This window comes from Apostichopus japonicus, chromosome 19 (assembly GCF_037975245.1).
Source record: "Apostichopus japonicus isolate 1M-3 chromosome 19, ASM3797524v1, whole genome shotgun sequence".
NCBI classification, from domain to species: Eukaryota; Metazoa; Echinodermata; class Holothuroidea; order Aspidochirotida; family Stichopodidae; genus Apostichopus; species Apostichopus japonicus.
Window position 1 is genome coordinate 26,490,708 of NC_092579.1, and position 24,185 is coordinate 26,514,892.

At 39.5% G+C, this 24,185-nt stretch overlaps 1 protein-coding gene across 2 annotated transcripts; it reads left to right on the forward strand.

The window, feature by feature from the left end:
* Positions 1–2,565: 2,565 nt before the first annotated feature.
* On the forward strand, positions 2,566–17,263 carry LOC139959910 (beta-1,3-galactosyltransferase 5-like). 2 transcript variants are annotated; one of them, XM_071957838.1, is made up of 3 exons: positions 2,566–2,836; positions 11,202–11,647; positions 14,917–17,263. In XM_071957838.1, the coding sequence occupies exon 3, from the start codon at positions 14,927–14,929 to the stop codon at positions 16,067–16,069; it is 1,143 nt and encodes a 380-aa protein (XP_071813939.1). In that variant the 5' UTR covers positions 2,566–2,836; positions 11,202–11,647; positions 14,917–14,926; the 3' UTR covers positions 16,070–17,263. The 2 variants fall into 2 exon arrangements, with proteins under 2 accessions (XP_071813939.1, XP_071813938.1); XM_071957837.1 differs by lacking the exon at positions 11,202–11,647 and having other exon boundaries at positions 2,567–2,836.
* The last annotated feature ends 6,922 nt before the right edge of the window (positions 17,264–24,185 follow it).

A 24,185-nucleotide genomic window follows, 5' to 3' on the forward strand; every position in this document is an offset into this window, starting at 1 on the left:
TGTTTAAATTAGTACCAATATTTACGTAAATGGTTGTTCCAACTACCGACGTTGTACCTGCTGTGCCATAACCAGTGGCGGAGCTAGGGGTATTGGTCAAGGGGGGGGGGCGAGAATGGTCTGCCAGGGGCGCATCCGGCACTATCTAAGCGGAGCGCCACACATGTTGGCGCGGAGCGTACCGAAATTTTTGAGTAAAGATACTCCCTAGATCGCCGGAAATGACCCTTTCCGCAATCAGAATCGAGGAAATAATTTCAGCGTATGCTCAGTTTGGGAAAAAAATATTCGCTTGCGGGCCTTGCTAATTTGCAGATAAACGAAGAATAAACAGGTGTCATCGCCAAAAAAATGTGACAAATGTCAATAGGTAGATGAGAGCACAATAAAAAAGTCAATAATCGCGAATAAGTAAAAAGTGGAAAAAGCTGAAAAGGGCGCCAGCAGTCCATTTGAGTTCGTCGGGGGGGGGGGGGGTTGCATCCGCCCCCTCGAACTGTATGGCAGGCGCGGCGGAACGGAAAAATTATTGGGGGGGGGGGCTAATGTGTGGAGACTATCTAAGCGGAGCGCCACCATCGGTTGGCGCGGAGCGTACACGGAAAAAAATTTGGTTTTTTTCAAACCCCCAGATGGCCGGAAACGGCACTTCCCGAGTGTTTTATGCTGCGAATACCTAGCCCTAAAATATGGGTCTCAAGCCTGCAATTTCTCAGATTGCACGTAAAAGTCTGTAAAAACATTGTAATTTGTATATTCGATGGTGTTTTAAGAGAGTAGCTATTACTCGTAGTGTACTCGCAAAGACGTTTTTGAGCGTAGTAAGGGCAGTGGCGGAGCTAGGGGTATTGGTCAGGGGGGGGGGCAAGAATGGAGTCTGTAGGGGCGCTTTTGACACTATCTAAGCGGAGCGCCACCACAGGTTGGCGCGGAGCGTACAGAAAATTTTTGAGTAAAGTTACTCCCTAGATTGCAGGAAATGACCCTTTCCGGGCCTTGCTAATTTGCAGATAAACGGAGAATAAATAGGTGTCGTCGCCATTTTGTCGGAAAATTACACCAACAGAATATGACAAATGTCAATAGGTACTGTATATGAGAGCGCAATAAAATAGTCAATAATCGCGAATAAGTTAAAAGTAGTGAAAAGCTGAAAAGGGCGCCAGCAGTCCATTTGAGTCCGTCAGGAGGGGGGGGGGGGATCCGCCCCCTTACTGTATATATGGACGCTCCGCCACTAAGTAAGGGGATGTTGGAGAACTGGCTGAAATGAGGCAAGTCATTGGCCTAAGACGAAGTTGTGTTACGCTTACCGGTACTCACACTCACTGCTTCCACTTTTCACGGGGCGTGAAGACGCGGTTGGGGTGACAATGTGGTCTATAGCCAGGGGACGGGCTGAGAGACCAGGGTCCCCCAGCAATTACTAAAATTATTACACCTATAAAGTATACGTGTGCATCGGACAGATCGACAAGTATGCATTGAAAAATGGGCAGATGCACGTTTCGGAGCCTTGGTAAATATTGGGGGGGCTTATCATGCATTTGCCCCCTCAACTTTTTCATTGGGGGGGCTGAGCCCCCCCAAGCCCCCCCGGTTCCGCCGCCACTGCTGTATGGACGCTCCGCCACTGGCCATAACCCATCGAGAGATGCAAGCTGATTTACGAAATATAACATGCTGCGTTATTTTATTCAAGGGCGTTGGAACCTGGGGGGCGCCAGCCCCCCAGTGAAAAATATGGAGGGGCGGAAGTATCATTCCGCCCCCCTCCCCGCTTCGCAAGTCAGAAAACCCCTTTTTCATTTCCAAATGAGAAAAAAATCTCATTTGGAGCACCAAATTGCATCTAAGGCCAGGTGAAAATGCAAAATTATATACAAAATGGAGTGGGTGGGTTGAAGTGTACTATATTGCACCAAATTGCATCTGAGGCCACCTGGAAATGCAAAAATTCCAAAGGGGGAGGGGGTGTCCCTCCCCCTCCCCCTCCCCCTCCCCCAAGCCGGCCATCAGTCTTCAGCCCCCCCCCCCCACACTCAAAAGTACCTTCCTACGCCATTGATTTTATTTACATAACGGAACATAGCGCTCACGCACTCCAAGAGGGTCCTTAACTGTGTAGCGCAAGAGCCTGTTTTTGTGTTTTGACCTGTATCTTCATGGGTATTAGTCAATCATTTTGGACCATCCACATTTTGAAATCTTAAACTGTTAGCTTTCAGGTGGTGTATGCCTTAATCCATATATATTTCGGTAACCTTACGCCAATTTTTAATTAAAAAAGTGATTTTAGGACATTTTCAATGAGAGTACACTTGAAAACACTAGTTTTTTCTGCACTGTGGGTGCTATTTGGCACCGTAACTTTTGTATGCGAAGTCCTATAATCCCAGTTCAAACGGTGAATTAAACTATAAATATTCATAACGTTTTCTACCGATTCTTAACTAAATTGACCAATGAGAACATTACGCCAATTTGCAAATTAAAAAGCAATTATGGGATATATGGGAGGGATATTTCCTTTTGTTTCCCTTTGTTCTCAATCGACATGACGTGACAGTACTGCACTCGGCACACATTGGTGAATGTACAGTCAAGTAGTGTTGTTGTTGTCTTCAATTTATCGTGATATCCTGAGTTATTGTTAGATTCAACTCAAAATACTTCTCAGTAAATTTCGAAAGACTTTATTCAATTTATTGTAATTTCGGTTGAAAATAATACCTCCAAAGTGGCATTTTCTGTATCTTTTGGAACCTGTTTCTGACCACGCGAAGCAACGGCGAAACGACTAAGTTGGAACGTACCAAACCACAGTATATGTGGGGTATGTAGTTGTTCTAAAGACATTAGTTCTGCACTGTGTATTTTGGCTTTTTCTTGATTTTTGACGTCTCATTTCTCAGCAATTAAACATTCTACTACCTTTCTATCACATATGCCTATAGAGTCTATCCCATAAAACACGAATAAGAATAATTAGGCTACAAAAACATTGTCTTGTGGAGTTGGATCAATTTAAGAGTGTCAAAATATTCGATTTTTATATTTGTCACTACAAAATGTGCTAGGTTTAGTGATAAATTGTTCCTAAATCATTGCTTCAGGGTACTTGATTCTTTCAGAGGTTATTATGTCTAGTACAAGCAATACAAAATAATAATTACAATGCTTTCCTATAATATATTTGCAAGTTGTGCAGCTCTCAAGTTGCTATTTCATGCTGCGATTCAGCATGAGGGAGGAAGGGGTTTTTATTCCATTTTTTTACCAAAGTAACCATGTTAGAGCTGTAAGGATTTTATCCTTTAATGATAAGTATAAAGTTCTTACACCTTGACAAATTTCTGGGTTCTAGCTATTCTCAATATTAATTTATGAAATTGTTAAGTTGCTCCGATGTACAAAAGAGGTCGTCTTTGACAGCCAATAACTCAAAACGCGTCATCAGGGGCGGATCCAGGGGGGGGGGGGAGCACTGTATTTTTTTGGTAATTTCACTATGTCGTCGAATATAATTTGTTGAAAATTTGTTGTTTTCACCTTTGTTACATTAACATAGCTTTTGTAGTTAGTATTCTATGTAGCCTATCAAGCAGATAACTTATACTCAGTTGCTTACTCGCTTAACCAGAGTTTTTGCCTGTTTTGATGTTCCACATGTTTTGAGCCTGGGTATTGTACTTCAAGGTCATTCAATTCAATACTGTGCAGATTTCAATGTCGTATAAACTATTTGCAATTTACTCGTCTGCTTTAGTTCATTTAATAAAAAGACTTTACTATAAATGAATTTCAAACAATATATATTATATACTGTGTGTACAGTACATAATTGTTCTGCATGTGTTGTACAGTGTGTATTGGTGCTAGGTGTAAACATAGTATTGTGGCATTCAAAGTGGCATATAACCCCACGCAATAATACACATTACGAACTACTGTATCCACGTAGCAAGTTTATTGTAGGATAATTCTGGTTTATTGTGAAATTTTTGGACTTTAATACATTTGACAATAAACTGACGGACAATTTAAACTTTCATATTTTGTAAGACAGCCAGATGTGCAGTGGCCTTAGAACAAATATCGTTATCTGCACATCTGGCTGTCTTTTTTAAAGTATATGTCTTAATGATTTTCTTAGGATGTGTATTTAACAAAATTATCTTCATTTTAATGATTGCAATGTGTACTTCAAGGAACACCAGGCCAATATTTCGTCTATAAATTTATTGTATGAACTAATAAAGATATATGTTTGGCCAATTAATGAAGAACCCAATGGATTCTTCTGTGATCTTCACAAGGTTATATTTATCGGTTACGTAAGAACCAATGTAAAACTTGCTACTTTCACGGTGTCAAGACTGGGAATTACGTATAAGCAATGATCTGGGAACAAACAGAATGCTCAAACTATGAACATGCACCGAAGCAGGAGGAGGGACGCATAGGGTAGTGCCGCCTTTTGTGAAAACCTCCGGTGGGGCGATGCTACCACCCGGAGGATAACGTAGCCTTTGGCGCCCGTTTCCCCAGCGGCAGGTCTGCTGCACCTTAATCCATAAATTAAACGTCCTCCACATTGACAGCTTGTTTCGGTTGATGAAATATACTCTTTTCCCCCTTTCTTAAGAAATAAATAACTAAAAAGAAGGCTTGCTATCTGGTAAAGTGCGAACGGCCCTCTTGATGAAATTTAAGTGACGAAGCCGTAGCTGTTGGGGGGGGGGGGGGGGTAGGAAGGGTGCGAAAATGCCACCAAGTTTTTGATCATGCCATTATATAAATTTAATTGCCCTTTTGTTAACACGGGTAACAACTCACACCCATCCCTCCCCTGTTTTGTTTTTAAGGCAGCCCTCTTTCATGCACAGACAAAATGTGCAGCCTTTTCATAGTAGGATTTACATGCGGCATGCAGCTTTCAGAGCCTGCAGGTGAATTCATGTGAATATATAGGTTTCATGATGGAAGCAGCACTTCCATGCTTCTCTATGCCCTTTATATGATCCATAAATTGGTATATGTGTAATTCTTAATTCTTCCAGTGAATATATATTTTCCGTCATTATTTTGCTTGCCTGAACAAAATGAGCAAAGTTTAAAGATGGTAGTCTAAATACGACTGTTTTCCTGCATTCCTTCCTCTAACTGTGCATAAAGTAATATACCTTGGACATATTCTTAGTTTTGATACTTTATAGTCCAAGAGAGAAAGAAAAGGGGAAAAAGAATGGTTATAGCAATGTTTGATAATGAATGGTCCTTTCAAGGCCAAGTTCGATAACGACAGTGCAGGGCCTAATTATTTTAAAGCCTCGTTATGCATTCAATGTTGATGTTCTAAGCAATCTTTTTTCTGTGTTTTTTTTCTGGTTTGCGTATATACTCATAATCACACAATCATGACGATGTACTTTCTTGTCAAAATTGCCACTTCTTCGCAGACGTCGAGAGAACAAAATTCAACAAACACATCCTTGTTTTCAGTATAAAACAAACCAACATTATTCGGATGTATTCGCGACCAGATATTGAGTCTTTCTCTACATTAGGCTATATGCTGGGGTATTGATTTCCATTTCCACTCTGAAATGTGGTCAAACCATAGTCAATGAATTGGAACCCTAGGATAGGAAACCCAAAAAATATTAACTCTAAAGATGTATACCGTTCGAGGAACATTAACATATCCTTATATGTATGATGCTTATCTCCCGTCCCCGTCTCCCCCCCCCCTCTCCCCTCAACCGAAGTCCCACCCAAAGTAAACAAAGCGTCATGCAACGACCGTTGCACTTTTAACAATCAAACTCTGATACATAAAAAGTTGTGGTTTGGACTGCTACCTATTGAGTCAACGCCTCTTACAAAACTATAATGATGTGATTGTCATTTCGTGTTAGAATGATAGAATACTGAACAGTTTAACAAGGATGCGGTTAAACTAGTGTAGACAATATAACACATTCAAAGAATACAGTTTCGAATTGAGCGAATTAACTTATTTAACCTGTACTATAAACAATGTCATTTCGGTATATTTCCGTCACACAAACGTGTGGGACACGCTGGATGAACACGGTGAAAAACAATAAGGGAGTAATCTTCCTTCTTGCAAATGTTGTATATTGATCTATAAGGAATAGAACAATGGTAACAGGCTATGGAAAACCCGATCACAGTTGCGTTTATGCATGTAAAGAAAACAATATTTATTTTTAAAATGATGCCACGCGTGACGTTCCGTGTTGAAATTTTGAACCGGGGTTCAACTGGAATTTTCTATATGGAAATTGTCCCATATTTGAACTAGGTTGAAATGGGTGAACTGGGGTTCCCAACTGGTTCACCAATGAAACCTAGTTCAACGCCAACAGGGCAATTTCCCCAGTAAACATAGTTTTCAAACCCAGTTGGGCTTGTGAAAACCAGTGAAACCTAGTTAAACCCCAGCTTGGTCAGTACACCAGCCAATAGTCCAAACCCAGTTGGGCCAGTGCAAAACCAATAAAAAAAACCTAGTTCAACCCCGATTAGGGCAAGTTCACCAGTCAACATATAGTTCAAACCCAGTTGGGCTAGTGCAAAAACCAGTGAAACCTAGTTGAAGCCCAAATGGATCATAGTTCAAATTCAGTTGGGCCTGAACAAACCCAGTTGAACATTGTGTAAAACCAGTTGAACCTAGCTCATGCACAGCATAGTCCAGTTGGAACCCAGTAAGACCCAGTTAAACACAGTTAAAAACCAGTTAAACATAGTAGGCCCTAGTAGAACCTATGTTGATTTTTTAACTGGGTTCTACTGGAATTTCTACCAGGGATTCACAGCACAATGTGAACAATTTGCCTATTATTGCTTTATCGTTACGAAATTACGGTGTACCAGAAGGACATTGAAAAAGTTCAGACATTTTGTTCTATGAAATTTCAACGGCTCATATCGAAATTTTTACTTTTGATCTTGACATTTACAGGTCTCAATGTTTATCCATAAACGTCAGTCAAGTCCTATATTGAAACCTACTTCGTCCTCACATGTGTTCCCCCTTCGCGCTAGTAGTTAACTAACTAACAGTAGTTTACAGTTTGATACTGGCTGTATATAACGCTAAATGAAGTTTATACTGGAAGCTTATCATGAACATGCAGTGTAATATGTAAACATGGGTATGGGGAAAAACACAATTCACGCAATAAATATCTGTATCTATATCTGTATCTATATCTGTATATATATATATATATATATATATATATATATATATATATATATATAAATAAATATATATATATATATATATATATATATATATATATAGATAGATATATATATATATATATATATATATATATATATATTGTAACGCCGCCAACGTCTGGTAGTGTAAAACCTGTCTCGAAACCAACTGGAGGAGGGTAGGGGAGGTAGGGACGGGTACAGATTAACTCTAAATCAATAGGCAGGCACCAGAGTTATATGTTTAATAAAAGTATAATTTCTCATCTCGTTCTATATCTACAGTGTAATATACAATATTTACATTTGCCCAATATAACGTACTGGGGTCGGGCACAACCCAAGGATACGCAGGCATAACACTGGGGCTGCGCAAGGGTCGGGCAGTCTAGACGTCGGCAATCCACCGGTGTCGGGCAGCACAGGCTTCGGGTGATCCACCAGTGTCGGGCAGCCTAGGCGTCGGGCATTCCGCTGGACTCGGGCAGCGCAGGGGTCGGGCAATCCGCTGGATTCGGGCAATCCGCTGAACTCGGGCAGCGCAGGTGTCGGGCAATCCGCTGGACTCGGGCAGCGCAGAAATGCGGGCACTCTAAAATGCTTAAACACATTTGTTTGGACTTAGGCAAATATCAAAGGTTTTACCACGAGCCGCCGGAAGGAAAGTTCCTCGTCTTGCACTCGACCGACTCTCCGACTTACTCATTTACGAAAGAACCCTTCAATAAATACCCCGGAAATAACCCCCGTTTACACACGTCCGTACATAAACTGTAAAAAAGGCTTAGACCAATCAGGGACTACCTGTATATAACTACGGTGAGCTGCGACCAATGGGATTGACTCACACACCCACCGCCGTGCCTGCCTATTAGTCAGGTGGCTTAGCAACTTGAACGTTACCGGCCGGACAAAAGTACCAAATTTGGCATGGAGTTTCTTTTCGACCTATCTATCGATTTTATCCGTGGAACCCACTTTATCGGTTCCGATTTTTCAAGATGGCGGCCAAAATCCAAGATGGCCGCCAGAAAAAAAGGAAATATCATATATCTGGCTGTAAAAATCTGAGATGAACAAATGAGAGGTCAATTCAGGTGTTTCCGGGGTCACTGAAACAGATGATGATCATGGCATGTTGCTTGAGTAACCCACTTCCAAGATGGCGGCCAAAATCCAAGATGGCCGCCAGAAAACAAGGAAATGTCATATATCTGGCTGTAAAAATCGGAGATGAACAAATGGGGGGTCAATTAAGGTGTTTCCGAGCTCACTGAAACAGATGATGGTCATGGTATATTGCTTGGGCCACCCACTTCCAAGATGGCGGCCAGAATCCAAGATGGCCCCCTGGAAAAAAAAGGAAATTTCATATATATTCATTCCCCAGACCTCTGTGCCCTTTTCTGATCGGGACCATCAAACCTTCCATCCTCAAACGTGTAAATGAAACCGGGCCAGCACCCTGATTATTTGTTATTGCTGCTATTCTAATTGTGTCACTTTGGTTCAGGAAGCCACTTAGGACTTATTGGGGAACTTTGAGGTGTGATCGACCGTGGATAGACACTGTCGCACAGCCTCTTATTATATGGGAGTTACAAGTGTCATGTAAGACTGATTACATTCAGTCAACTATATAATAGGGTAACCTGAGGGAAAACCGACCAGATGTGAATACCGACTCATTGAGAGATTTTGTACGATTGTGCACCCTTCATAAACACAACGTCAATTGTGCGAACAACACACGCTAAGCAGGTCACTAGGCATCTGAGGTATTTAGTCTTTTCGAACCTGTACTCCAGGGCTACTGTTAGCGAGGATCTCCAAGAAGACTTGTTGTCTGGTATAGACAAGGCCCCCCCCCCCCTCATAGTAAAACGATAGCTTGGGTTCGAATCTCTCCGTTGGTGAGCTCTGGACAGCGGTAGCAGCGATGAAGAAGGGAAAGTCCCCGGTCCCGATGGCCTCCATGCTGAGTTCTATAGGACCTTCTGGGAGGTTCTCGGTGGGGACTTTAGAGACGTGTTCGCTACCGCTTTCCAGTTGAATTACATGAGCCAAACACAGAGGGCTGAAAATATTGTTCTCCTCCCAAAGTCGGGAGACCCTTTAGACCCTAATAGGCGTGCAATAACGCTGTTAAATCGGGACTACAAAATCCTGGCCAAAGCATTAGGAAATCGCTTAGCGGATGTGATGCCGGATATTGTAGGTCCTCTCCAGACTTGCGCTGTGCGAGTCCTTCGGATTGAACTCAATGTTTATTCGTTGGGTCTCGTTACTATGTAAGGACGTCACGAGCATGGTCACTATTAACGAATTTACTTCTGGTCCCTTCCCGGTTCGAAGGGGAGTCCGTCAGGTTTGTCCCCTCTCCCAGTTGTTGTATGTTCTCTTCAGCGAAACGCTCAGTACCTCGCTGAACAGATGCTTGGGGTTTCGGCCTTTCAATGTACCGGGTGGGCTAGAGTTAAATGCATGCAATATGCCGATGACGTCACTTGTATTGTGTCAGACCTCTTCTCCTTCAAGCCTTTATCGAAGGTTTTGGCCACCTTCCAAGAGGCTACTGGTGCCAGACTTAACAAGTCCAAGACCAAAGGGCTGCGTTCAGGAGGTTGGCGTGGCCAATCCCTCCCGTTCGATGCTACTTGGTCAGATGTCATGATCAGGGTAATCGGCATCTGGCTAGGTTATGGTGCCCCGGAGGCCACCACTTGAGCCGAGAAGGCTGACCAGGGGAAGGCAAGGCTCCACACATTCAATCGGAGGTGACTCTCCCTCCCTGGGAAGGTTACAGTTGTCAATCGTTTTATTGTTCCTCTCCTTTGGTATCCTGGTACGGTGATCGCTGCACCAGATTATGCCTTGGTGCGATTGGAGAGGATCATTTTTATTTCATTTGGGGAAAGTGCTAACCAAACTTTCTCAAAAGGACCGTTCTGTAAAAGACCCTCTTGAGCAGGTGGGCATGGTTTGGTCCACCTACCATCTTAACTGCCCTTTCTCCTTTTGAAAGGTTTTTACGTTCCGTTTGAGAATCCCTCATTTGCCTTTTTTGTAGGTTCTGGGGTGGTTTTCTTTTTCGCCACTACTGGCCCGGATCCTTTCCAACAACCGGCTTCGGGGGTGTATACTCCGATTGGTGACTCACTTCGTAGAATCAAAGAGGAGGGTGGGCCAGATGTTCTGCTGAACGTGGCCCCATCGGCTTGCCAAACCGCCATCTCTCCAGATGTGTGGTGTTCTGTGTGTTGTAACTCACTAGATAGCCGTCTCCGGGACTTGGCGAGGAGGATTGCACATGGGGTCCTCATCACTAACCATTTTTGCCTAGTCAGGTGGCGATTAGGTTATGGGATTTGTCCCTGTGTGGGCTGTAAAGCCATCAGGACTATGCAACACCTTTTGCTGGAGTGTCCCTTTGTCCGGTTGGTGTGGGAATGATGGTTTCACGCCTTCATTATTGGTGTTATTGGTTGTTATTGTTGTTTTAGTTATTAGTGTTATTGGTTGACCTCAGATGACTAGTGACCCGACGTAGCGTGTGTTGTTCGCAGAATTGACGTGTTTATGAAGGGGGGGGGGGGCTTGTCTATACCAGACAACAAGTCTTCCTGGAGATCCTCGCTAATAGCAGCCCTGAAATACAGGCTCGAAAAGAATGACCAAATACCTCATATGACTAGTGACCTGACTTAGCGTGTGTTGTTCGCACAATTGACGTTGTGTTTATGAAGGGTGCACAATCGTACAAAATCCCTCAATGAGTCGGTATTCACATCTGGTCTGTTTTCCCCTCAAGTTATCCTATTATATAGTTGACTCAATGTTATCAGTCTTACACGACACTCGTAACTCCCATACAATAACGGGCTTTGCGACAGTGTCTAGCCACAGTCTGGGGATTGAATATATGAAATTTCCTTTTTTTCCAGGGGGCCATCTTGGATTCTGGCCGCCATCTTGGAAGCGGGTTACGCAAGCAACATGCCATTATCATCATCTGTTTCAGTGACCCCGGAAACACCTGAATTGACCCCTCATTTGTTCATCTACGATTTTTACAGCCAGATATATGACATTTCCTTTTTTTCTGGCGGCCATCTTGGATTTTGGCCGTCATCTTAAAAAATCGGAACCGATAAAGTGGGTTCCACGGATAAAATCGATAGATAGGTCGAAAAGAAACTCCATGCCAAATTTGGCACTTTTGTCCGGCCAGTAACGTTAAGCCCCAAAATTATTGCTAAGCCACCTCATTATATACCAGTCACGGGAATACATCGATATAGCAAAATTACGTAATCAGTTCCTGTTCCGGATAAACATCTCTCGTTACCTCCGCGGAGCGCAACAGATGTAACCCCTGAGGGAACGAAACGTATCTCACTAAGGAAAAGTCGTAGCTTTCCGCTACAATATATATATATATATATATATATATATATATATATAGTTTATAAAATGTTCCAAGTAGAACACGATAGAGTGCTCAATTCCACGTTATGAAGAAGAGCGTAATGCAAATTTTGATTTTTGCAACCAAACCTCTACTCAGAGTTTCATGCTTACTAGCAATCGTCAGGAGGTGTACTCCTCCTGACGATTGCTAGTAAGCATGAAACTCTGAGTAGAGGTTTGGTTGCAAAAATCAAAATTTGTATATATATATATATATATATATATATACAGGCAGACAGACAGACAAAGAGATAGCTAGACAGACAGAAAGTTAGACAGACAGATATACACTGTGTCACGGCTGTTGAAGCCAAATGAAACACAAGCAACCATGACTTCAACGTATTGCTCAAACCTCATTGGCTCAATTTTACATCTGACCATGAAAACCAATCATACTTCTTAATGTTCATTATTATTTAATGTGTCGTGCAATTACTAGCTTCTGATTGGAAAATTGCACCCTTGTCATATATTCGGTTCCAAATTATTTATTTATATTATTATTTAACTTTCATACCCGTCAACAATACAATGGTAATGTCACTCTTATACAGATATCAACATATTAAAATGCTCGGTCCCATAATTTGTCCAAAAGAAATATATACCATATTTATTCCACTTCATATATATCTATATCATATATATATTATTTTCTGCTGCAACATCGGCCTATACCTTTTGCTTCCAACTATTTTACTAAGGCTTAACATTAAATTTCTACTGTCCCTAGGCTACCATCCCCCTTCACGTCATCACACAGCTATATCAGTTCATTATACTCTACGTTTGCATTTTAAAATCTGCTCCTCGCTTTTTCATTCAAATTCATTGTGGTTTTTTTTTTTTTTTGGAGCAATTCCAAAACAAAATGTAGCTACTGTTATAGCACTGAGTGCGTGCGGTTTTGCATAGTGCTGTTCATACATATCAACTCCTCGCTTTTTCATTCAACTTCATTGTGGTTTTTTTTTTTTTTTGGAGCAATTCCAAAACAAAATGTAGCTACTGTTATAGCACTGAGTGCGTGCGGTTTTGCATATAGTGCTGTTCATAATGCGTTTTTCCTAAGTTTCCGATTAACAACGGCGAAGTCCCACACAAGATAGTAGGAAGTTAAATGGTACGAAGCTCTAGCTAGGACATGCGAAAAAATCATTTTATTACGTACGTACGTAATAAATCTACGTACGTACTATTTATTACGTACGTACGTGATAATTTAACGTTCACTGCCTAAGAAGTAGCAGTACGTAGAAAAGGGCGTAGGAACCGGGGGGCTGGGGGCGCCAGCCCCCCAGTGAAAAATGTGGGGGCTGAAGTATCATTCCGCCCCCCCCCCCGCTCCGCAAGTCAGAAAACCCCTTTTTCATTTCCAAATGAGAAAAAAATCTCATTTGGAGCACCAAATTGCATCTAAGGCCATGAAAAATTATTTACAAAATGGAGGGTGTTGATGTGTGCTATATTGCACCAAATTGCATCTGAAGCCACCTGGAAATGCAAAAAAAAAGGAGGGGCAACCCCTCCCCTTAGACCCCTCCCCCAGGCCGGCCATCAGTCTTCAGCCCCTCCACTCAAAAGTGCCTTCCTACGCCACTGTACGTAGATACTAATATGCAAGTTGCGTACGTTGTAAGTACTGTATACTGTACGGTTTCACTATATTATGATAAAATAATACTTCTCGTTCACTGTACCTCGCATCATCAATCATCCAACCACAGAGTTCAAGCTTAGTTTAACGATTGCGCCGAAGCGTAAAAAAAATCTGGACAAGTTCATCCCTCTCCATCTTTGAATGAAAATGAATCCCGCAGTTTATCACTTAGTCTCGCTTACGTCAGACAAGTGTTAACATAGGCTATATCACGTAATAAAAACACGTACATATGTCTACCTTCGCTATAATTATTACGTACATAGTGATTATCACGTACGTACGTAGTAATTATTACGTACGTTCGTAATAATTATCACGTACGTACGTACGTGATAATACTACGTACGTACGTAATATTATCACGTACGTACGTGATAATTATTACGTACGTACGTATTAATTAACACGTTCGTACGAAATGCATATTACGTACGCACGTAATAAATATCACGTACGTACGTGATAATTATTACGTACGTACGTTATAATTATTAAGTACGTACGTAGTATTATTACGTACGTACGTAATCAAAAAAAAAAAAATTACCATGTCCTCTCTAGAGCTTCGTAAATTGTAACAGAGAACGGCAAGTGAACATTTTATTTACATTTTGACGTTGCCCCTAAGTGCAGCCGATTCTCACAGAGATTACAATGACTACTGTCAATCTTAAAGTTGTGTACCACAGTAAATACTGGATCGTGCTGACAAATCGGTAGCATTTGCTATTAGGTTTACAGTAAGAACTGAGGATATGTGTAATCCCCCCCCCCCCCCAAAAAAAACTGGATTTGTTGGAATTACAGTATTTGCTCCCCCTCATAAATATTCATCAACTTCCTTATACAAAAGAACAACAAAGAAATCAAAAAGAACATGTCCTCCAGTATTTGACCTCCCTCTTCAATATTCACTAACACTTAATCCTTAAACAAAATAATGAATAAAAAAATTAATCCGTAAACAATATACCCATTTGCATAACGAATTAAGTGTCCTAAACTCTCGTACTCTACTGGAACCGAGGTCAAAGGTCACAAGATTAAAGGTCAAATGTATAATTTAGCGCAATATAAATTTGTGTACAAAATTGTGTTGTTTACTCAGCGTCATTGTTCTCTTGTAATGTCCTTACCCTTCTATCTCTCTATTGGCAGTGTTTTGCTGTGTTTGTCTTCGCAGCGTCATTGTTATCGCTGTCTTTACCCGACAGTATCTTTGTAACTATCGGTTTGTTTTTGTTGTTTTCGGTCTTCTCAATGTTCTTTCTTCAGTTACTATTATTCTCATCATGTGCTAATGGTCTCATGATACTCAGTATCCCTGTTTTCTATTGTTCTCAATGTTATCGTTTTACAGTACTTTTGTTCTCATTAGGCTATAGTGTAGCCTATACTCAGTGTCCCTGTTTCCATTGTTCTTGTACTCATTGTTCACCTTCATTGTTCTCCATATATATATTTATTGTAAACAAAAACTTATTGTTATCGCTATCTAGAAACCGTTTATCATTTACTTGCAGATCCTAACACATGATGGTTTTGAGAAGAAAATGGTTCATTCTTCTTATCCCTATCAGCGCTTTGGTGGCAACTTTCTCTTTTACTACTCTTCAACACCCTTCGAGTAACGTAATACGAACTAGTTATGTTGATCGCGGATCATCTGCATTGTACGTTTCGAACGTAACCAATACCAGGGCAAACAACAGCAAAGGTTTACAAAAGGATGAACAACAGAAACATCCTTTTGACAAAGATGAAAATGGAAACGGCACGAAACTTCCTTTTCAATTCAATCAAAGTATCCCATATTTTCCATTTGCACCAGCCATGAAAGCCGCCAACAACCACAACTTCGGAATAATACACAGACCTGCCGATTTTCGTTTCGACAAAGGAAACCATGATGGACCATATCTTCTGGTTTTAATGTTATCGAGAGCGTCTTCTATTACGCAAAGAAACGCACAACGAGAATCGTGTTTAAGTGTGAAAGTAGCACGAGGAAGAAATGTTCGCAGCGTTTTCCTCCTGGGAAAACCGAAAGAAGAGAAATTAATAGCAGAAATCAAAGCAGAACAGGAACAATATCAAGATATTTTAATGGAGGATTTTGACGACACTTACAACAACTTGACTTTGAAAGTTTTAATGGGAATGAAATGGGCAAGTGAATATTGCAACAATGCATCATGGGTAATGAAGGTCGATGATGACGTATACGTGGATTTAGCTCAACTGGTTGCGCTTCTGGAAGGATTAACCACCACAGTGAAGATAATGATCGGATGGCAATACCACGAATCAAAGCCAGTCCGTGACACCAACAACAAATGGTTCGTCTCGAAAGAGCAATATATCGCCCCCGTATACCCCGATTATATGTGTGGTTTAGGTTACGTCATGTCGGGCGATCTACCGCGGTTGTTTTATGAGGAATCCATGTCGTTGCCATATTTTTTCCTGGAGGACGTCTTCATGGGTATATTAGCTAAACGTATCGGTGTGACAATGCACCACAGCCGTAAATTCGAAAAGAGAGATAGAAAATATGTTAAATCTCCAAAATCGGATGCAGTGGCCATACATCTTTCAAAGCCTCATCGAGTGACGTCATTTTTCAAAGCAAATGCAGGGAGGTTAAAAACGTCACGGGGCAGGCATCCGAGATAATAATATCGAGCTGATAGTGCGTATGCATATAGTGGTAGTCTTTAATTTTTTTAGACGTTTATACGCATGGTTAGCCGCTTTCTTGATTCCTTTAATGTACGTCCAATTAATGTACAATGGAACACAAGAGTTAAAGTCTGTAATAAAAAAAGGAAGTTAAGTTAATTTGTCGATACTTCGATGAAACTGTCTAGAAATGTCCACATCGGAAGATAAACCTTATACTAATAATAATGTTGATAATAATAATAATAATAAAGTAATAATATTTAATTTGTTGTAGGGATGAAATTTCTAAATTAGTAGCTATTGTGTAATCCGAATTTCATGTTTAGAAGGCGACCATTCGTTATGTTTACACTTACGAATAATTTGGAGAACAACGGTCAATCGGAAACACACATGCAATTGCGGTGGCGGACACTGAGACACTTTTATGGAAGAGAAACACATTCTTCATTGTCAGTTGAAAACCTAAATTCAATACCTTGCTCCTAACTCTATTAATACGGTTGTTTCAATTTAATGGTTAGGTTGACAGCGTATACGTGATGTCATCATCTTATGCTCAATGGATAAGGCTTTGTACACTATATTATTACCATGATGACTTCACTTTAATGACCCTGTTGTTGCCAGAATTATGTATAAACTGCACAAAATTTAAAATATTTATATATATTTCCATGGCACTTAGAGAGGTATACAAATCCAGATTATCAACGTGCCGCGTATCAACAAGTTGTATAACGGCTTTCAATAAATGTCTTATGTTGACCTGATATTTTAAGATAGCAATTCTTGAGAAAAGGAGAGAGGGGCAACAAAAGATTATCATATTAGTAAAAAAGTTGAAACTTCAAAGAATATTTTTGTAGTTATCCGATAAATGGATGGAATTGAAATAAGAGCGTCAATTAAACATTGGTTTTAGGTTTCATTCCAAGTAGAGAACATCGTTATCAATACTACAATGGAACTTCTTACTATTTTATAAAAGCGAATTTCCTTATTTTGAGTATAACATTTAAGCTGCTAACAACTCTACCTGGATGATATGAATGTTCATGGATCCATTTTATTATTTTTGTACTCAAAAGTCTTTTGGCCCCTTCTAGTTGCTTTTTATTTTAATTTGGAACCATACATTTATTCTGCAAGTATTGTGAAAATAGAGTAAAGGGGAAATGAGAAGTGTTTCTTTTTATTAGCATTCATTTAAAATTAATTAAACCTTGGTAAAGTAGGATATATACATTGAAGATAGGCATTCTGATATAGTAAATAGCATTTTCGGAAACATTGTAGTTTAGGCCATTTCTATGAAAATCGATATGTATATATTTATTGATAAAATCACCCTATGAAACATGCTACCAAAAGGAAGAATAAATTAGCTCCTCTAAGAAAACAATCAAGAAAATGCATATATATTACCAATATTGCACTGTACGGTATCTTATACCGATGAGTAGCCCGCCCTCTACAGTATAACTTTACGCTTTCGGCCGTATCGCTAGCAGTACGTAAACGTCGATCGTTACGTACGTAGCTAGCCCATGGTCTAAATATAGTATAGATCGGATACAATCCATCCAAATCCGGAGTTTGTGCGAGTCAGACGGTTCGGGATCAACGGTAAGTTACATTAGTTCATTAATGGCAATAAGGGACTAGCCTAATTATTTTCGAAGCAGAAACTGTCCTTGGCTAGGCTATTATGTATAGCTATGCCCCTAAGTATGTTAGGCCTATGCTTTAGGCTAATTAGATTAGTCAAGGAGTAATCAATTATTTAGGCATAGGCCTAACGTTAAGCCAAAACTAAAGGTATGCCAAAGGGTTATTGTTACTGTTCAAATATTTGGCCTTATGCATAAAATTGTTTTCATCTTGAACTTATAAATGAGCTTCCAGGTAGGCTATCTATATTTATATTCCAGGTAGGCCTATACATGGTAGCATATGTCTATATTTTTTTTAATACAGTATCGATCATAATGGAAACTTGTACAGAACTTGTTACATTCTTGTATGGTATCATATTTTGCCTTACTCTAGAGATCAAACATGATATATATATATAATACATTGCGTGCAAAAAAGGTGTACTTTTGTACATAGATCGGTGCTGTTGGAAGTTTTTCGTATTTCGAAGTTGTCAAGATTCACTGCCAAATGAAAACTTCACGTTTGGATATTGTTATACGTTGGGGAAATGACCATGCGCCGTTTACGAAACTTAACTGTCGCCTAGTTAGATTTTTGACCATGACCAAACTCAATGCGAATTAATTGTGTAAAACGGTCTTAGTTTGGTACTGAGTTCACGATCTGAGTCTGGACCGGCTGCTGATCTCAAGTTATGCAGTCTCTTCGACCTGTTTCAGCATAGCTAGGCCATAAAAGTATCGTTCGTCTTTCGTCACGTTTATGATTATGGGACAGTTCGAACAAACCTGGCTAGGCCTATTGGCAAGTTTGTGACTAGTCTAGGCCAGCAACGATGGGGTAAAGTTGGGTTCGTTAACACAACAGCGTGAATAATACCAGTCATAATGCCAATACAATTATAAGATGACAAAACATCTCATCAAATATTTCTTAAGGGAATGGTGATACACACCTGACGATGATCACACAGTCACAGTCCCGATGCAAGGGGACTGGGGCTGAGAGCGGATCAGTCGTTTGGTAGTTTGGTTTTCGTGCCCAGGTTCTTTCCTGGGTGACTTTTTCTTAAAAAGTATTTCTTAAGGCAGTTTCCCACTGGCTATCAGTCATAATTTACAAAATATACAACAATTTAAGGAGTTTTGAGACAAGTTTGCTGTTGTTGCTGCTATGGATTTTTTGGAAGATAGATGCTCTTACAACCTGAGAAAATTTTCATTGCATTTTTCATTCATAACATTGAGTACAAAGCTGTTATAATCCCCCCCCCCCCCCCGTTGTATGGTAATATCCTCGTCTCTTTTCAGAATTTTTCACGAGAGGTGAGAGTTTTGAAAGCATTACAAGGCTTAGAGTACATTCCAACATTTTTCGGCGTGACTTCGTCCCAGATGATGTACCTTTTCCAGCCATAGTGCAAGAGTTCGTCACAAACGGCCAATCGTACACTGTCACGTCACTCTATGATGCCACAGACAAGCGTCTTATCACGAAAGATAATTCTTTACAGGTGGCGATAGATATCTCTTTGGCTCCGAGGGACATGCACGACAGATATTGGTTGCATTGTGACATCAAATCGGACAACATTCTGTGTTCAGACATCGCGTGTCGTAGACGACACTGAGAACCTCTGGGATGACGTCGACAGTGTTGCATCATGGGAACCAACTCAGCACATATATCCTACCGAGTCAAATCCAAACTTCAAAATTTAAATTGATTGATTTTGGTTTGACATTAAACATGAATGATCAAGGACAAAATTTACAATTCACCGACGAAAGACAAGCCGAGGTGAGGAAGAACTCCATTCCTGTTGCACCCTTTTCAACTACCATGACTTTTCAACCAACCAGCAGCCATTTTTTCCTCACAGTTGGTTCAATCCCGTTCACTAATTTGGGATTATCCGTCGAAGAAACATAGCTATACACATACGCAACAAAAGTAGCTTAACAGGGTTAGCCGTCCGCCAAATTAAACATGTAAACTATAATGGACATAATAAGCTTCCGTATAAACATCGTTTTTTCCGATTACATTTCTTATTCATGACATTGTTTCTTCCTTTCTATCTTAGGTTTTCAATATTAATGTATTTATATGATCATTTAATGGCTATTAAATGGTGTTTCATTTATAAACGAAATAGTATTTAAGAAATATCAAGAACTCTTTTTCTCGTACATTTTAACGTTAGGCTCTCTCGTACACAGTGAACAGTGGAAGATAACATTAGGTTCAAATATTGTCAAAAAGTACCCGACAAGTCCATCTTAAACGTATACACACACAAACAGGTTTCTACGGTGTATTACATATGCCATAATTATGTAGTTAATGATAACCGACACATTGTCATATGTATGCTTTGTTTGTGTTCCATACGTTTTCTACTATATGCTTTCCTATTTAGTTGTTGGGGTGTTCTTTTAGTTTCGGTTTGATTTCTGTGTTTCGTTGTTGGTGTCTTTCAAGGGGAAAACCCTGCATATTGTGAACTCAAAACATCCATTGGGTTATAACGCGAGTCAAATGTGAACTTCAGTAGGAATGAGTTCCATGTTGTTTTGTAAGGTTTTTATTAATTAAGTGAGTCTTACCAATTAAAGCTATTAAAAACGGTGTTTGTTTAAGTTTGTTTGTCTTCCTTGTCAGTTAAATACGTTAAAAACAATATGATCATGTTTTACTTAGGGCAAGGGGCGTGGTTATGAGTTAATTTTCAGTTGAGTATTACAGTACCCCCTTGAACCAATCTGCGGTGTTTTTTTTTGGGGGGGGGGGGTCCGCACTAACTTTGTGGTTCTGTTCAAATATATCAACCTAAATAGGTGGAACCAACTTGAAATTCACGGCGGAAAATTGAAGGAAAAAAATTCACAAATCCCTAGACCTGAACCATTTCATACGATCGACGAGGGGCCGGAAGCAGAAATAATTTTAACAAAAATATAATCACCCTGCCCGAAACAATTTTGACTAAAATAAAAGTTATTAATATTGTTTACCGTTCAAAAAACATTTCATATGAAAAAAATATCGAATTCAAGTTGATTAAATTTCCAAACGATTAATCAACAAAAAAGAAACAATATTTTGTCATTTTAATGGGTCTACAGACTATAGGCTATATACGTTGGCTATACGTGTTTTGCCGGTAGCTTAGGATGTGGTAAATAAAACAATTACAAAAATAAAAATGAGGATATATATACACATATATTTATATATATATATATATATATATATATATATATATATATATATATATATATATATATGTATATATATATATATATATATATATATATATATATATATATATATATATATATATATATATATATATATATATATATATATAAACACAAAATGTATACGTGGTTGCGCCCCTGTATCGGAGTAAACTGAACAACTAGCTAAATAAAAAAACATTCAAACGGTTTTATCGACGTAGATTGACTTGTGCCGAGTTATAATCATGTGCCATAATCGGCTACATGGCTTAACGTGTCAGTGACCCAAAGATTGCAACACAAGAGAGAACTTTAATTAATTTTTTTGCTTCACTTGGTGTCCATCAACCAAAGAATAACACTTTGTGATGACGTCATCCTTAAGTAATCCATCGTTCTCGTTGGCTATACGTGTTTTGCCGGTAGCTTAGGATGTGGTTTAATGTGAACAAAAGGTTCGGAAGAACAAACAGTATATAATATAAGCAGTTATGCTCAACGACTTTTAAGTTGCAGACATTTTGTAATAAATGAAATGTTCACTAGAACTTCCGTTCACCTAGGGTTCTGAATTAATTGAAATTGTTGTCTGAGCTGGTTGTAAACCTTTTCCTTTTTCATTATTCATCATTATTCCTTTTTACGTTGATCAAATTCTGTAATACTTGTTAACACGATAACTATACGTTTACGAGCCTATATCGTAGACTCAGTTTAGCGAGATTTCTAACACACTTTTATTCTTTTTGATGATATAGTCTGTACCATGTGCATTTTCGAATTTTGACTTTACTCTCAAATGTTTGGCACCGTACATATAAGTATAAAAACCTTGCAAACTTAATAAATCCAAGAGGCTAATTGCTATTGTGTGATAAACTTGATACTTAAAATATGGAATTCAGCTTATTGATTACAAGAACCAAGTATAGTTTCTGTAGAGGTCAAAGGCCATTTGATGTCACAAGAGGTTAAAGTTTTGAGAGAGAGATAAACATTAAACACAGTGACTCCTAAAGTAAAACTTGGACGATCACCAATTTGGTAGGTACAGGCCCACCTATAATTGATCACTAAAAAGATTAACGTTTTTGTGCGGATCAAAGGTCATTTTAAGGTCAACAGACGTCACAGTACAAAAACTTTGTGAATAATTAAACAGTCCAATAAATCTGATTGTTTGAAATGTCGTCTGCATTTTCCTTAAAATTTCTCATATGAAATACGACAAGGAATCATTATTAGCCGGTTGGCCCTGTGTTTATTTCCTCCTTAAAATTCCGTCTTCATTTTGTCTTTTTTTTCATATTCGATCCTTGATGGGGACTAAAGCTTACTTGTCCTACTTGATTTGAGAAGAACATATACTAAGCATATACTGGTGAAACTTGTGCAATGCATTTTCGAGATACTGATATTGAAATTGTCACGGCTTGTACCATAGGACTGGAAGCAAACATGTATGATGTCATAGTAAAACACTTACAGCAAATGTTTGGCTAGCCTCTCCTTATTATTTTTTCTTCTTTCAATTTATTGGACAGGATTCCTATTTGGCATCAGTTGATTATGTTATCAAATGCTAGCCCGTTGACTATATAGTATTCACATGGGCGGCGATCATGGGGGGATATAGTATCTAATATCCCCCCCCCCCAATCAATATTTGGTGGCATAGTTTTTTTAAGCATATGTTTTGTATTTTTTTATGATATCGCTAGTAATTTCAAAATAGAAAATGCTTAGATGCAACTTACAAGGCCTGGGAAGTGCCATTTCCAGCGATCTGGGAGGCATTTTCGGCCAAAATTTTCTTTTGCGCTTCGCGCCAACTTATATGGTGGCGCTACGCTTAGAAAGTCTGGGTACAAGCTTTGCCCCTCCCTTGGCAAATTCCTCGCAAGGCGCCTGTCTAACCGTGTCACAATTTGTTACTATATATGACCAAAAGTAGTTTTTACTTTTTTTTTTCTCGAAATGAATAGCTAGACGGACCGCATCCGTAATGAAATTTGGTTTGTATCTTGTGTATGAGTGTAAGTACGTACAATCATATATATGATCCACATCGATATGGGTTCACTGGGTTTCCATTTGGCCTGTTTCCTACAAGATTTCTAACCGCAGGTGCGTAGCCAAGGGAGGGGTGAAGGGGGGGGGGTGAAGGGTGGAGACCGCCCTCCCCCTCGAGCATATTTTTGGGGTACTTTCTATGATATCGAAGTTTTATATAGTAGCCGTTATAAGAGGTTTTCATATTTGTACACCAATAATTTAACTGTGTCTGAATATTCGAAAATTCCTTGACCAACATTCTTCATCATACTTCCCTCTACTCGTGCAATTTTGACCGGTCTGTTAGGGGTTGAGGGTTTTTTTTTCTATATTGGTTGTCCATAGATGAAATTTTGTGCAACATTATGGGTATGTTTTGAAGTGAATTTATTATTCAAATTCTGAACAAATAATAGGCTTGAAACCTTGAAAAGTGGGGCTGGCGGGTATTGTGGGGCGTTACGTAGAATTACCTACAAAAGCAATGATCCACAGGAGATGCAATGAGGTCGAACATGATGTGTGACTGGTGACAATCTTGAAAAAAGGTTATGAATGAAAAAAAAAAAACTATTAGGAAAAACTTGGTTCTCAGGCAAAAGTGTACATCTGGTTGGTCATTTTCAAGCCCGAGAAGTGCTATTTCCGGTGATCTGGGGGGTATCAAAACCAGAAATTTTCTTGTACGCTGCGCGCCAACCGATGGTGGCGCTCCACTTTGATAGTAATTCGCCTGCATCCAAGCAAATGTCCCCCCAATATTTGAAACAGATCGCCGCCCCTGAGTATTCAGTTGCTATCAGTGCATTTTAGTTGTGAAGAAAATTGGATAAGTTTACAGAAAAACAGATTTCTTCAGTGTGTGTGTCTATGAAATCACACCATTTTTTACTTCAATTTCGCATGTCAACATCAGGTATTTTTTATCTCGAGAACGATGCCCAGGAATTGAATCTCTGGCAAATTCACCAAGCAGGATGCTTAGAATATGTTCTTTTATGAGTTAACAATAACATTGTTTCACCACTTCGTTCCTCAGTTCTCACAATTTTCTGAAAGTCCTGCCCAGTGTTAAACAACCCACATGGTTGGACTAATAACCAACGGGAGAATGCAGAAGGCAAAAGCGTCCATTAATCTAGCTT